General features: G+C 36.7%; 1 protein-coding gene across 1 annotated transcript; it reads right to left on the bottom strand.

Annotated features, from left to right (window-relative positions):
• Positions 1-8,807: 8,807 nt before the first annotated feature.
• Positions 8,808-12,828, bottom strand: LOC149259410 (pentatricopeptide repeat-containing protein At3g16610-like). The gene is made up of 2 exons (XM_089418259.1): positions 10,310-12,828; positions 8,808-10,153 (listed from the first exon to the last, which is right to left on the bottom strand). The coding sequence occupies exons 1-2, from the start codon at positions 12,252-12,254 to the stop codon at positions 9,543-9,545; spliced, it is 2,556 nt and encodes an 851-aa protein (XP_089274385.1). The 5' UTR covers positions 12,255-12,828; the 3' UTR covers positions 8,808-9,542.
• Between the last annotated feature and the right edge of the window lie 3,607 nt (positions 12,829-16,435).

Raw genomic sequence — 16,435 nt, forward strand, 5'->3', positions numbered from 1 at the left:
GGAGTTACATAAGGAGATTGGCCTGAATCTATCGAAGGAGATAGGATTTGGCTCTTTCGGGATGAGTGCCAAATGAGAAGCTTTGGTGTTTTCTCCCACTTTATTTTTTTTGAAAACGTTCTTAATCATTCTAACTAGATCTTTTTTTATTGTATCCCAATGGTTCTTGTAGAAAGCAATGGTGAAACCATCCGGGCTCGAGGTTTTTTCCGAGTGCATGCTCCAAATTGCCTCTCTTATTTCCTCCTCTGTAACCTCTTTCTCAAGTTCACTGTTTTGTTGTTTGTTAATTTTGCTGCTGATTTGCTGAAGGAAATCTGCATTGTCCACTTACTGATCCCCTGCTGATAGAAGGATTTTATAATAATTATGAGCTGCGTCTTTAATTTCCTCCCTTCTCTTTATTTTCTGTCCTTCCACTTGGATTTTTTCGATTTGGTTGCCCACTCTTCTTATCTTAAGATTGTTTTGAAAAAAAGCGATGTTTTTGTCCCCCGCTTTGAGCCAAAGGCATCTTGACTTTTGCCTTAGTTCCTCCTCTTCTTGCCTGCTTTGCTTGTAAAGGTCCAAAAGAAAATATTTTTCATGGGTATATTCTTGTTCGGTGTCTTGCTGGTTTTCTTTTTCTTTGCTCCAATTTTCAAATTTCTTTTGCGGCTCTATTTTTTTATTTTTTCCTTAAGAGCATCTTCTCTTGCCCATGTTTTTATTTTTGCTCTTAGATTTTTTAGTTTGGTTTCCCAAACGTAATGGGGGGAGCCTATAACCTCTGTTTCCCAACTTTCCTTTATTATTTTACCAAAATCTTCCATGATGTCCCAAATTTTGCTATATTTGAAAGGGATCAGTCCATGGTTCTCCAACCTGTCCAAAATCAGCACCACCGGCTTATGATCAGAGGCTGAAGCATGCACTATTTTGCTTTTGATGGACAAAAAACTTGCTGCTATATTCTCTTGGATCAAAATCCTATCTAGTCTTTATTTTATATTATGTGCTCCAGCTCTTTTATTACTCCAAGTGAATTTCCCATTACTTGGAGGAATGTCTAGTAGTTTGTGCTCTACTATAAGATCTTCCAAAGCTGCTCTTGAAGGATCGCTGAAGTAATTGCCTCCCATCTTCTCATCTATGTTTCGTATCAAATTTAAATCCCCTCCTATGACTAGATTACTTCTTTGAACTTCTTGCGCTTCTTCTTTTACTGATTCCCAACATAGAGCTTTGTCTCTGTAGTGGTTTGGAGAGTAAATATTTATAAAGGTTTACTCTTCATTTGTGTTCTTGTTTTTTAGATTTGTCCTGACCCAACAGTTGTTGAGTTTTTGATTGACAAGTTCCCATTTCCATTTTTTCCACAGCATGCCAATGTCTCCCGAGGCTCCAATGGAATCTATAGCTATTCCTTCAAAGTTTTTTTGAGATTTTATCAATTTTTGAATCTCTTGATTGCTAATTTTGGTCTTTTGGATCATTAAAATGTCTAGTTGTTCCTGCTTTATTAAGTCTCGTGCTGCATTGATTTTGAGAGTGGAGCCCAAACCCCTGCTATTCCAAGAGACCATAATCATTATTTACTTGCTTTATGGTGGATTCCGACCTTTTCCTTCTTTTTATTTTTCTCCCCACTTCCTTTCTGTTTGCCGAAGAAGGAATCCATTGGCTGTTGGGTGCCAATGGCCATTTCCTTTGTTGCTGCCTCGTCTCTAAGTTCTTTGTTGGATTTCCTACCAGCTTTTTTCGGCTGATCCAAAGCGTTGTTGGATTCTTTAACTTTGTTTCTAGTGAGGATTCAGTCAATGGTGGGAGGGGGAGAGGATAAGCTTTGAGTGGGAGATGAGATGATGGCTAGAGCATTGACTTGTGTAGGAGAACGAGGGGATGGCAGGTCTTCTTCCAGGAGTTCGAATGGATTGGGGGACAGATTTACTGAAGGGATCATGCTTATGGGAGGGATAGAGGTTGAAGCAGTGTTTTCATGGGACTGAGTGGGGTTCGGAGCAGCTTGTTTATTATGAGGCTTCTTCATTTTTACTTGTTCCCAAGTGTTTTCTTGGGCTTCTACATTCTCAGCATTCTCTACTTCCTTTATTTTGCTACATCTATTTGCAAAATGACCATATTCATGACATACCTTGCATTTAAAAGGAATTTTCTCATAGTCCAGCTGTTGGATGTGAGTCCATTGATCCACCTTGATTTTTATTGCCTACGATAGCCCTTTCCCCAGGTCTACTTCCACACAAATTCTAGCGCAAGCGTGCATGTTATCTTTTGGCTCACATCTGTCTATATACTTGCCAACCGCATTTCCAATAGCTTTGACCGACTTGTCGCCCCAACAATGGAGGGGGAGGTGAGGCAACCTGACCCAGACCGGCACAGCATTTGGGATGTCCATCTTGGGGTCGAAATCTGGTGACCATCTATTCAGGTACAAGCCTCTTGAATCCATGAAGTATGGTCCATTTCTGAATATTAGATTCCTGTCTTCTTTAGTTTCGAATAGAAACGTGTAATATCCCCTTCCACAGAACCTGATAGCTATTTTCCCTTGTATGTTAGCGCTCCAGTTTCTCTCCACCCATTTTTGAACCGCTCTGGGGGAGGGCCACAACCCTGTAAATTGTCCAACCAATCCTCGTTCAGCTAAAGAGATGGCAGCTTTCCTAGGGAGGTTTGGAAGTAAGGATATCTCTGGTATGTCAGCTAACTTTTTCACGAATTTGCTTGTAGATGGCCTGGCTTTTGGAGCTCCATGTTCTGCTATTAATGATGCAAATGCTGCTTCTTGCTCATCGATTCCTTATTGAGGAGAAGAGTCTTCCCCTGCCAAATGGGGCATGATGAAGGAAAAAACTCAGCAGCTAGAGGCTACCGAGAGAGGGGAGAGAGAGTAGGGGACTGCCCAAGAAGGTGGGAGGTCACGAGGAGGGGCCAATCGAGAAGAAGGAAGCCCAGCAGCAGGAGGCTGAGGAGGCAGCGAAGGTTGTGAAGGCGGCTTAAAAAAAATAAAAAAAAATAAAAATTAAAAAAAAAAATTATATTATATTTAAAAAAAAAAAAATATTATATTCAAAATCTAGAGTCCAAAAACTACCAACACAAAATTAATTATTTTACTTTAATTATTAATTTATTTTATTTAAATTTAATTTAATTTTTATATTCATGTACTTTGACCAGGTCAAAATGTTAAATAAGACATGACAAGATAGGACAAGACAGCTAGAAAGTACTTCTCTGTACAATTAATATTATTTCTTATATAATTGTCATTTTATAGCTGCTACATCTCCCACTACTAAGTTGTAAAATATCTCTTCGCTTAACAATAATATTTACAATTTTACTCAACATTACGTATCTAAAAATAGCAAATTCCTATATAAAATTCATAAAAAAAAAAAAACAAAACAAAACAAAACAAAACAAAAAAAAAACACCAAGAAGATATGCATGCCCATAATAAGGTGTATGAAAGCACAAAGGACTCTGGTAGAGCATGTAAACACAACAAAGTGTAGGTGGTCCATTAGTGTACTTGAGTGTTTTAAGCATATAGTGATGTAATTGTTGTGTCTATTGGAAAAATGAGTCAAGAATGACCACTCGTAGTATTCTTTAGTGAGTAGTTGAATGAAACAGAAAGTAAATATTCTAGTTATAATTTTGAGTTTTATATTATTGTTTAATCATTAAAAAATCAAAGACACTATTTGTTATTGCACAAGTTCCTTATATAAACATTATCAAAGGTTTAAGATTATTAACAACCAAGCCAAGTGGAACTATAGGGATATGAAATGGGTAAGTTTTTGCAAATTTACAATTTTGTGTTGAAGCGACACTATTTGTTATTGCACAAGTTCTTTATATACACATTATCAAAGGTTTAAGATTATTAACAACCAAGCCAAGTGGAACTATAGGGATATGAAATGGGTAAGATTTTGCAAATTTACAATTTTGTGTTGAAGCATAAATCTGAGAAAGAGAACAATGTCACAAATGTACTCAGACTTGATATTGGGAGAAATGAAGAGTGGGATAATTGGTAAGCACTTGGATGAGTGGCACAAAGATTTCAGACAAGTTATAGAGATGTGTAGGATTTCAATAGTGAGGTTAGAGAGGTGCCTTTAGGATGTATATATGTTCATAGGGAAGTATGTGTATTTTAGAAGATTTGATGCATGCAAAAATGATAAAAGAGTTGCACAACTATCAATGAGGAAGACATTTTGGAAGTGAAAAGACAAGGTCTAATGAGTGAAAGATATTATTGGTCAAGTGTGAAGGAGGGTAAGGGAGTTGTGGTGTAACGTAAAACATATCAAATGAAAAAGGGAGTGAATCATAACATAGGATTGTACACACCATTGTCACTATTAAGAAATTTTATGCATGGATTTAATATTTGGAGTGCAAAAGCAAATTGCAAATTTTATTTAATGTTCAGTATGGTTGATAGGTTTTTGAAAATGGCAAACTTAATGCCTGGCAAGAAGACCAAAGACCATTGATACAACATATTGCTTGTATTCTTCAAGGAGGCCATGTGATAGCATGGATTTGCAAAGATGATCACATTAAGAAAATATATAAGGTTTGTTGGTCATTTTTTTGAGGACATTGTGGAAGAAGATGGACATGGTTGAACGTGTTACCTTCATATAGATGGACATCTTGAAGTAGTGAAGTCAAGTCTTGGAAATATTCTAAAATGTTTAATTGGACATGATAAAATAATGGGATCAAGTTTTTTGGGCTAAGTGTGTATATATTTCTGTGAATAAGTCAACAAGGTTTTCTCTATTCAAATTGTGGATGGATGGGCATGTCAAAAGGGAAAAGGAATGAATCAAAATACATGATTGTATAGACCATTGACAAATAAATCAAAGATGCCTTGAGAGCATATATCCAAGTATTTATACTTACATTGTTAAGAGCACATTGCATACTTGATTTAGTATTTATTGTGGTAGAAAAGGTTTTAAAGGTTGTGCACTTCATGCCTTGCAAGAAGAACAATGATGTGTCATATTGCGTGGAGATAGCTTTCAAGGATGTGGTGCAATTACATAGATATGCAAAGAAGGTTGTATCAAACAAAGATACAAGGTTTCTTAGTAATTTTTGGAGGATGTTGTGGAAAATGGAAATAAAGCTACAATATAGTTCAACATACCACACCTATGTAGAGGGGCATATCAAAGTGATGAACCAATGTTTGGAAATCTTCTATATGGTTAGCTCGACATGACAAAATAGTGGGATCAAGTTTCGTTGGCTAGGTTTGCATATAACAACTCTATTAACATGCTAACAAGATTTTCACCGTTCAAAATTGTGTATGAGAAAAATCGTAGACGGATTGCAAAATTAGTAAATTTATTAGTTAGCATGTCAAAAAGTGATGATGCAAAGGCATTTGTAACAATGATGGAGAAAGTAGTGTAGAGGATTTTTTCATCCAGGGCTCTTTCCTAGGGTTTCTTTTGCATAGCCATTCATGGCCAATTCCACAAGAGGGGCTTCTACCCCCTCCTTCACTCATATTGTCTCGAGAGTTAGTAGGAATGTTGGATCAGCTGGAAACCCCTCCCAAACTCTTCATCATTCACATCCTTTTTAAAGCTCAACTGGAGGAACTTAAGATTCTGGTAACTCAAAGAAACTATTGCTTGGAGCATTTTAGCAAAATAAAATTCAAGGGCATTGCCTGCCAAAAGCAGAGCAAAATCCAACATATGAGGTCAGATCCAATAAGATCGCAAAATACATCCAATATATGCAAGATCATCCTCTAATCTACAAGTTCATCAGATTTCGGCCCTTTGAAAAGTCCCTAATCAATTGCATCCAAAATAAATGGAACCTCAAGGGGCAAATAGATTTGGAGCTAGGAGCAAAAGGATTCTTCATAACAATTTTTTTCAGCTTGGAGGATCGAATGAGGCCCTTACTTTTTAATAATGTTGAGCTCTTCATGTGATTTTGGATAGAGCGGTACAATCATGAGAAAGAAGACGTCCTTGCTACCCCAATATGGGTTTGACTCTTTTATCTTCCAAATGAATATTGGGAGGAAGAAATCCTTAAAGGCATTGGCAATACCATTGTCAGCTTTGTCAAGGTTTCTAAGGCAACCAAGAGAGAGAGATACACATCATGTGCAAGGATTTGTGTATATATGACTATTTCACGGCCTCTTCTAGCTTCAATAGACATTTATTATCAAGATAATCTTTGGAAACAAACACTGGATTATAAAAGTGTCCCTTTTAGATGCAGGTGTTGTCATGAGTATGGATATCGTTTTAGAGATTGTCCTCTAATTGCAAAGGATTTACCAACAGATCAATCAACTCACAAAGAGCAAGAGGGTTTTGAGGAATTTGAGACCTCAAGGAGCCACCAATTCTAGCTAGAATCTCATATCTGGAAATAAGTTCATGTCTCTCCCCTTGTTGAATGAGACCTTAATGCAAGAAGATAATCAATCAGTCCCCCCATGAGCTATTGAAAGTATTCTCAAATCTTTGTTGCCCCCAACAAAGCCTGAGAAAAAGAATCCAAAGGTAATCAACAAAATTCTCTACCAAAGGAGCTAACTAGCTTAGTAATGGGGGAGGATGAGACTCAAGACCTCCCAAAAGACATGGATATGGATGATCCATGCACGTTGATTGCTCTGGCAAGGGTCTACCTCGATATATGTGATCCATGTCAAACCATCATATCAAAACTATTTACATGGTATATCTAAAATGCAAGAGTCATACAAATAACACTCAATTTGGGTTGAGTTCTTCAAATCCCCATTTACAAATTCATACGCAATCTTTCAAAGACTCCCCCAAGATGGTGAAGGAGGACAGAAAAAAGGGATACAAGAGCATTAAGACCTTGATCCAAGAAAATGGAGAAAAATCAGTCAATTCAGGGAAAGTCATGCTAATGTCAGAGGCATTTCCTCCTTCTCAACCCAAAAAAACATGAAGTTTTCATCCTTGATCTTTAGAGAATAAGTATGTTCTTGTTGCAATTATTATCATTGTCAGTCTCAGATAGTTTGTTGTTGATTAGTAGATTTACTAGTATTTTTGGTTGATAAGCCGAAACTTGTAGTCCTTTTATGATAAACGATAGTTTCTAGACTTTGAAAAGCCAGGCTACATGTAAGCTTTTCTTTGATTAACAAAAAGCCCTTCTAATTCTAAAAAAAAAATGGATGGAGAAAGTGCGTGTAAATCCAAGATATATTGAAAAAAAATAATGTAGCCTATAACATGTGCATTAATGCACACATGAGATTTCAATCATTTGGCAATTGGCCATTTAATGATGGTGCATCTAACGAATAAGAGCTATATAAATGGTGCATACAACAAACAATACGTGAAAAAGATCAAACATTAGAGAATCAATTTAAAGTTCAAAGATCATGCATTTGAGGTTAAGTTCTAAAAGGAGATTGACATATTGTATATCTGTAATGTAACTTACTTGTATAAGTACAAATAAGGAGATCCCATTGTCAATCAAGATGAAATGCAAAGGGTGAAAGCGTAGAAGCATTTTAGCACAACCAACAACCAAAGAAGAAACCGTGGTCGGTTGAAAAGGAGTTGATGGAAGGTAATTAGAACATTAAGCATGAGGTACACGCAATGTATAATTATGTGGAAGAGCATGCCAAACACAAACAATGCTTGGATTTCTGAAGTAGCAATTGCAGAAGCAACTGGAGATGATGGATCAACACAAGGACATGTCTTATTTGCAAGGGGAAGTTAATGTAGAAGCTTCCATTAAGTATGATAATGCACTAGAAAAGTGCAAGCAAGGAAAGCACATCAAAGGAGAGTGTGTGACAAGAGTTAGGTGCACCAAGTAAAAGCACAACAAAATATTAGGTACAAGTATAGGAAAAAGAAGTGTGCATGGCAGGGACATGACAATGAGCATACATGGTAGGTGAATAACAACAAACACAGTGATTGCACACGATGGTGATTGCCCCAAGGCTATCTTAAGGTCATGCATGGAAGGTAAAGAAACATGCGCATGATAGTTATGAGCATTATGAAATGGTCAAGCAAGACAAAGTGATGTGGAGACTTAGAAGCAATGATGACAGCTACAATCATATGGTAATGTAAGAATAAATAGGATAGCAACTAAGAGGATCAGGTCAGTATAGCATGTCATGGATACAGTGAGACAATCAAGTGTAAATGTAATAGAGTTGTAGGAGTTGACCATTGAGCCAAAATAGAGCTTTGAGGCCTGTCACTAGAAATGTATCCATATATATTGCTATATGTTAAAATAAGAGAGTAAACAATTCCTCTTATGATTGTGCAATTTAGTTCTTGTGTTGTCTCAGTGTTTATATGATCTTTAATGTTCGTATAACTAATTTATGTCCTAATCTATGGGCTGCAAAGCATTGCACATGAAGTTGCAAAATTCAAGAATTCGTTGATTATTCATTACACCCCTAAGCAAGCTTGGCAACCTTAATAAGTCAATCATATTGAATATATGATTTTGACTTTTCCTGAAGGAGTCAGTGGACCTAGTTAAGTGATCACATTTTAGTGTTATGCATGCAGGGCTATGCTTGCACTTGGAATACAACAATATTGAACTTCAATAGTCACCATCATTAGCGTTTCTCCCTTACCTTTCTGTCCATTTAGCATAGTTAACAACAAAACCCTAGGAAGATCATTAAAGAAATGTAGACAGCGATACTTTTGTGACACCTATTAGCTGTCATTTCTCTCTCGAAGTAAAGATAAACAATTGACAATATATAAGCACCAATGATGAAATATAAAGCTATCAAAGATATTTAGAATCTGAACTATAGAGCTCCCTTAGACTTTATACTCCAAGCCAAATGGCCTACCACAGTCCTATAATCCATTTAAGCAATCAAATGCAGCCAACTTACTCTGCAGGAGATGCCATCGATGGGAAGAAAAATAGAAGTTTTGTCTAAAATATCAGATATGCACATTGTCATCCCTTTACTTTTCTCAAAATAATAAATCCAGAGAGTGACTAACATTCAATGCCATTCCCTGCCTAGATGCCTCGCCTCAAGGCCTTTGAAGGTGCGCAAGATGTCCACACATTTCGTTTATGAGAAACTGGCCCTGTTACCATATTTACATGTCTATTCTTTGTATGATGCAAGCATATGTTTAAAGCTTACTTCACTTTGGCTCAACAATAATCTCCATAGGAACACTGTCCATCCTGAAATCACTGTTCAGTAGAATCACTTACAACAATTTCTGATGCAACATTCCTGGAGATGTATTTTGTTGCAGAGTGAGAGTCAGCACAAACTCAAAGGCTAATTATTGCTTGAATGGTTGTTCCAGGGGAAGTGTTTAATAGCCCAAATGCAATTTTTAGCTTCCCACTATGGTGACATAGAATATGTCCTTTCCCTTTATCTCCTGCACATCATTTAATACAATACTTGTACCCAAAAAATACCCTACCACCTTCATCTACTATGATAATGTACCCAACTCTCTATAATTTATCTGTGTTCGTGGGTTTATCATGTCTCCTACAACGAAAGCATCCATCTGGTTATTGACCTCAATCCAGCTGCATCCTGGTGTCCTTTTTATGCTTTTATCTTTCATCATTTTCCGTACCTTTTCGATTTCATCCCACCTGCCGGCTGCAGCATATATATTTGAGAGAAGCACATGAGATCCAGCATTTTTAGGATCCAACTTTAAAATGTGTTCTGCCACACGTTCGCCTAGCTCTACATTATGATGTATTCTACAAGCACCAAGCAAGCAACCCCACACAGCACTATCAACTTTTACTGGTATGTGGTTAATAAATTCTCGCGCTTCATCTAGATGACCAGCACGACCAAGCAGGTCAACCATGCAGCTATAATGCTCCATTGTAGGTGACATGTGATAGTCGCTGCTCATGGAATTGAAATATCGATAGCCCTCGTCCACTAGGCCTGCATGGTTGCATGCAGACAAAATACAAACAAAAGTGACATGATCTGGACGAGGGCCAAAGTGCTTCATCTTTTCAAACAGATTGAGGGCCTCTTTGCCATAACCATGCATGGCATATCCTGCAATCATTACTGTCCAAGAGACAATATCACGTTGATGCATTTTATCAAATAGTTCTCGTGCTTTCTTTATACTACCACATTTTGCATACATGTCTACAAGGGCATTGACGACAACAATATCAAAACAAAAGCCATTTCCAATTAGTTTTTCATGAACCTCCATACCATGATCCAGAGAAGCTACGCTGGCACATGCTGAGAGAATACTAGCAAAGGTCATTGAGTCAGGTTTCACACCTGTCGACTGCATTTGTTGAAAAAGTTTCAGGGCTTCCTCCCCCTGCCCATTCTGTGTATACCCTGTAATCATTGCTGTCCAGGAGACAACATCTTGTCTTTGCATATTTTCAAACAATTCACGAGCATACTGCACATTCCCACATTTTGCATACATGTCTATAAGGGCATTTGCTACTGCTACAACAGTCTGGAATCCACCTTTAATAATACTTCCATGAACCTCCATACCCTGTTCTAGAGCGGCCAAGCTGGTGCAGGCTGGGAGAATAATCATAAAGGTTTTTGAGTTTGGCTTCAAACCTGTTAATTGCATTTGGCGAAAAAGTTCCAGGGCCTCTAATTCCGATCCATTGTGTGCATAACCTGCAATTATTGCAGTCCATGAGATAACATCCGGTCGATGCAATTCGTCAAATAGCTCGCGTGCTTTCTGCATCCATCCACATTTTGCATACATATCTATCAGGGCATTCACCACGATTACATTAGACTGAAATCCACTTCTAATAATCTTTTCATGGATTTTCTTACCCTCTTCCAGAGCTGCCAAGCTAGCACAAGCTGGGAGAATACTGGCAAAAGTCTTTGAGTCCGGCTTCACGCCTGCCAAATTCATTTGTTCAAAATGCTTCAGGGCCTCTTCGTCCCAACTCTTTTGCACGTACCCTGCAATCATTGCTGTCCAGGAAACAACATCTCTTTGATGCATTTTGTCGAATAATACATGTGCCTTCTCTATTCTACCGCTTCTTGCATACATGTCTATTAAGGCATTCGACAAAACGATGCTAGACTGAAACCCACTTACAACTATTTTTCCATGAATCTCAATACCATGTTCCATGATACACCTTGGAAGAATACCAGCGAAGGTCTTCAAATTTGGCTTCACACCTGCCAACTGCATTTGTCGAAAAAGCTCCAAGGCTTCCACACTGTTTCCAATCTGTGTGAGGCTTGCAATTATCGCATTCCATGAAATGATATCTCGGTGAGGCATTGCTTTGAAGAGTTTCAAGGCCTCGTCGACAAACCCATTCTGTGCATATCCAGTAATCATTACCGTCCAAGCGCACACATCTTTTTGAGGTATTCTATGAAAGAGATTCAGGGCCTCGTCAAGGTACCCTGCCTGTGTATATCCTGCAACCATAGTTGTCCAAGAGATCGTGTTTGGTTTGGGCATTTTCTCAAACACATCGCGTGCAGTCTCTATTCTCCCACATTTTGCATACATGTCTACAAGGGCATTAGCCACAAACTCATCTGACTGGAGTTCGTTTCTGGTAATTTCTTCGTGGATTTCCATACCCTCCTCCAGAGATTCCAAGATCGCGCATGCTGGGAGCACACTGGCGAAAGTGAACTGATTGGGTAAAACGCCTGTTCGTCTCATTTGGCGAAACATAATTAATGCCTCCTCAGGGAAACCATGCCTTGCGTATGCTGCGATCATGACAGTCCATGAACAGACATTTGGTTCAGGCATTTGGTCGAAAACTCTGCGAGCGTCCACCACACTCCCGCACTTGACATACATGTTTATAAGCGTATTGTGTAACAATGTGTCTGCAGCAAATCCCCTTTGATTGATGTGGGCGTGGATTAATTTTCCCTCTGATAAGGCTCTTTTGCGAATGTATCCCTGTAATAGAGAAACGTAAGTAGAAGAGTCTACGCTGTTGTCTGTAATATGCAAAATGTTGCAGAGCGCTGTAACATCATCAACATCACTGACAGAGTTACTATCGTTGGCATCGGCTTGAATTTTAACAGAGCTGGTTGTAGGCAGTCTACACTGAAGATCCCACATTGGCCCAACATACAATCCCATTATTTTGCTCTTCCGATTGCATAATGGTTGTAGCATTTTTCAATATGGATAACTGGGTATGGGTACAGAGTTATGTAGATCATGATTTTTCCTTCGGGATTGGTTTCTTTGGATCAGTTCCGAATGAAAATCATGGCAGAGTAAAATTTTGAGAACCCACATATGAGAGAAATCCATTAAGGAGACGCAGCGTAATTATCCCACGAAATGCAGCTCTTCAGACGAAGCCTGGTAAAAACTCAGGGAGCCAAGTCCACATATGGTGTGAGATCCGTTTGCCGCTCCAGCGGCCACAGATTTTTCTGCTGTCTCTTCTGGTCACTCCTGGCTACTTGCCTTCATGTATTCCTAACTTGATCCGCGGCTATCATGGTTTTTCAGGTTGCGGCTATACGCCTCTAAGTTATTCCTGATCATGTCACATTTTGCCTCTTTATATTTCCTGTACACGATATGCAGCCATTTCCGCGGCCTCTTTCTGGCCTCTCTTCCATCTATGGTTATTTTGGGTTTTTCGGTTTGTGGCTTTACCCCATGTATTCCAGAACATGCCACATTCTGCCTTTTTGTAGTTCCTGAACAGGACATGCGGCTATCCTTCCTGTGGCTATCCTTCCTCCATGTATTTCTGAACTTTATATTTTCTCAATATAACATATATTGCTTTTTTCCTCTGAAAAAAACATAGAGATCCGTCGAAAACCCGAGTTCACACCAATTACAATACCTTAATTCCAGTAAGGCAAATATTGAATTTTTAACGTAAAAAAAGCTTCCACGGGAACATAGTAGTGTTGGAGTTAATTTGTAAAATATATACATGATATTTACAATCATGATTAAGGTTATTGGGTTGATATCATGATTAAGGTTATTGTGTTTTGAGGCATTCTACAGATCAGTTAGATGTGCAGATGTAGTGTATGTAAATAATTTTAAATGTGGTTTAAAAAAAAAAATAAAAATTAAAATTAAAATTAAAAATAAAAATAAAAAAAATATGAGTGGATGAATGTTAGTAAACTTTTAAATGTTAACTCAAATAATAATAAAAATAATAAATAATAAATTAAAAATAGTATAAATTTAGTATCCGGAATGATTGTAAATATTTAAATATTAAATAAAAGGTTAAAGTAATAAAAATAATAAAATTTAATTTGTTATATTTTAATTTTGTTATTAATTTTTTAATAGGGTTTGTTACAATATTATGGTTTATCAATACCAAAAACTATAACCTATTTTACAACTAAAATATTTTATAACAATACAAGATTTTTAATCATGGATATTCATCCCCACTTTACCATGGATACTATTAACTTGTAAAAAATATACCACATGCCCAAAACACATAACTTATTTCACAATCAAAATATTTTATATCAATATGAAAATATTCTTAACCATGGATATTCACTTCCACTTTACCATGGATATTATTAATTTGCAAATATGCTTTGTTACAATACCATGGGCCAATACCATGGCTTATCAATACCACATGCCCAAAAAACATAACTTATTTCACAATCAAAATATTTTATAACAGTATGAAAATACTCTTAAACATGGAAATTCACCCCCACTTTACCTTGAATATTATTAACTTGTAAATAAGTTTTGATATAATACCATGGCTTAACCACATGCCTAAAAAACAAAACTTATTTCACAATCAAAATATTTTATAACAATATGACAAGATTCTTAACCATAGATATTGAGCCCCACTTTTTCCATTGATATGGGTTATCAATTTCACATTCCTAAAACTCATAACCTATTTCACAATCAAAATATTTTATAACAATATGACCAACATAGATCCATCTAACTGTGGATCAAATCCCTAGAGGTGCAAACCTTCTTTTTGGAGTGTAGAATTTGAAGAAAGGTTTGCACCTCGAGGGATTTGATCTCTCTCGACTCATGATAGATCTGGAGTTAGATGGATCAATTTGATCCCTCTAGACGCATGATAGATCCAGAGTTAGATGGAGTTAGATGGATTGATTTGATCCCTCTAGACGCATGATAGATCTAGAGTTAGATGGATCTAGACTGGTTCCAGTTGAGGGCAACAATGACACATTTTTAGATTATCATTATTATGCATATGTTTGAGATAAACTTCATTCTTTGAAATTTACATTATGTTTTCTTTGTTTGACATGACTATGTCATTCTGGTTTGTGTGTTTATGCATTTGGATGGTAATGTTTGTGAATGTTACAATTGTTGTGTCATATTTCTATATGTGTAAGTAATTGTCTATTAGTAATTAGTTGGTGATGAAGAAGGGAAACAATATTGTCAATCATTTGTAGGAGGATTGACATTTACTTCATTTAATTTTAGGTATTGCAACTTTTGACAATTAATAATTCTTAATAGTGTCCCTCCGGGTATTACTAAATATATCTTGAAGAGTAGTTTTAATAATTTACTGCATCAAGATTACTCTTGAAATCATTTGTTTCATTGCTAATGTTTGAAATAATTTATTTCCTTCAAAATATTTTGATGATTTTTTTTATCTATAGTTTGTTTTGCAAAAGTCAAGAAATAATGTAATTTTGATTTTTTTTAATGAGTGGTCATATTTACAAAATATTTACATTATTTGTTAGTTTTTCCATCTTTTCATATCGATTATATGAAAAGGATAGTTGAGATCGTAAACCATTCAATTCTTTAACTCGAACTATTGTAGTAAACATCATACCTTGTCTCTCTTGCTCTCCAATATTAATAGGTTGAATTACTATAACACAAAAATCAATGCATATTGTCAATCATTTTTTGTGCTTACACTGAAATCAATGCACATTGTTAATCCAATCACTTTAAGTTAATGTACCATCATACATTGAGTTACATCAAATCAGAAATCATCATCTACATTGAAATCAATGCATCTAATGCACGCAATTAAATAAGATTAGAAAACATCTATGCTGAAATCAATGAATCTAATGCAAGCAATAAAATAAGATTAGAAATCAACATCTACACTAAAATCAATGTGTCTAGTGCAAGCAATCAAATAAGATTAGAAATCAACATCTACACTGAAATCAATGTGTTTAGTGCAAGAAATCAAATAAGATTAGAAATCAACGTCTACATTGAAATCAATGCATCTAGTGCAAGCAATCAAATATGATTAGAAATTAGCATCTACATTGAAATCAATGCATCTAGTGAAAACAATCAAATAAGATTAGAAATCAACATCTACACTAAAATCAATGCATCTAATGCAAACAATCAAATAGGATTAGAAATCGACATCTACACTGAAATCAATGCATCTAGTGCAAGCAATCAAATAGAATTAGAAATCACCATCTACAGTGAAAACAATGCATATAGGTGCAAGCAATCAAATAGAATTAGAAATCGACATCTACTGTGAAATCAATGTATTTAGTGCGAGCAATCAAATAGATTTAAAAAACATCTACACTGAATTCAATGCATCTAGTGCAAGCAATAAAAAATGATTAGAAATCAACATCTACAGTGAAATCAATGAATCTAGTGCAAGCAATCAAATATGATTGAAATCAACATCTACATTGAAATCAATGCATCTAGAGCAAGCAATCAAATATCATTAGAAATCAACATCTACACTGAAATCAATGCATCTAGTGCAAGCAACCAAATAGGATTAGAAATCGCGATCAATGAATTTAGTGCAAGAAGTCTTCTTCCCTCTCCCCCCCCTCCATCTATATCTATATCTCCCTTCATCTCTCCTTCTCCATCTCTCCTTTTCATTCCCCTCTCTCTCTCACTCCACTTTTCTCTCTGTGTGTCTTTCTTCTTCCCCCGCTCTCTCCCCTTCCATCTCCATCTCTTTGTCCTCCCTCTCTCCCTCCCTCCCTCCTCTCTCTCAAGTCATCTCTCTCCATTTCTCTCCCAACTCTCTCTCTCTCTTTGCCCTCCAACCCTGTCACTATCTCCCTCCCTATCTCCTTCTCCTTCTCCCCCCCTCTCTCCCCCGTCCATCTTTGTGTCTCCATCTCTCTCTCTCTCTCTCTCTTACCCTTCTCTCCCTCTCTCTCTCTTCATTCCTCCTCTCCCCTCTCCTTCAGATTATTTCCTTCAATACAAGTAATCAAATAGGATTAGAAATTATGATCTACACTGAAATCAATTCATCTAGTGCAATAATTCTTCTTCCCTCTAACCCCCCTCCATCT

The sequence above is a fragment of the Pinus tabuliformis genome, chromosome 6 (assembly GCF_031772625.1).
Source record: "Pinus tabuliformis cultivar Carrire ecotype Pingquan chromosome 6, CPIR1, whole genome shotgun sequence".
Classification (NCBI taxonomy): domain Eukaryota; kingdom Viridiplantae; phylum Streptophyta; class Pinopsida; order Pinales; family Pinaceae; genus Pinus; species Pinus tabuliformis.

Excerpts from the sequence above, each read along its gene's own strand:
- LOC149259410 (XM_089418259.1), bottom strand. The coding sequence starts at position 12,254 with ATGCTACAACCATTATGCAATCGGAAGAGCAAAATAATGGGATTGTAT. Across the intron at positions 10,154-10,309 it reads CGTAGCTTCTCTGGATCATG|TAATGATTGCAGGATATGCC; the intron begins GTATGGAGGTTC and ends TCTCTTGGACAG.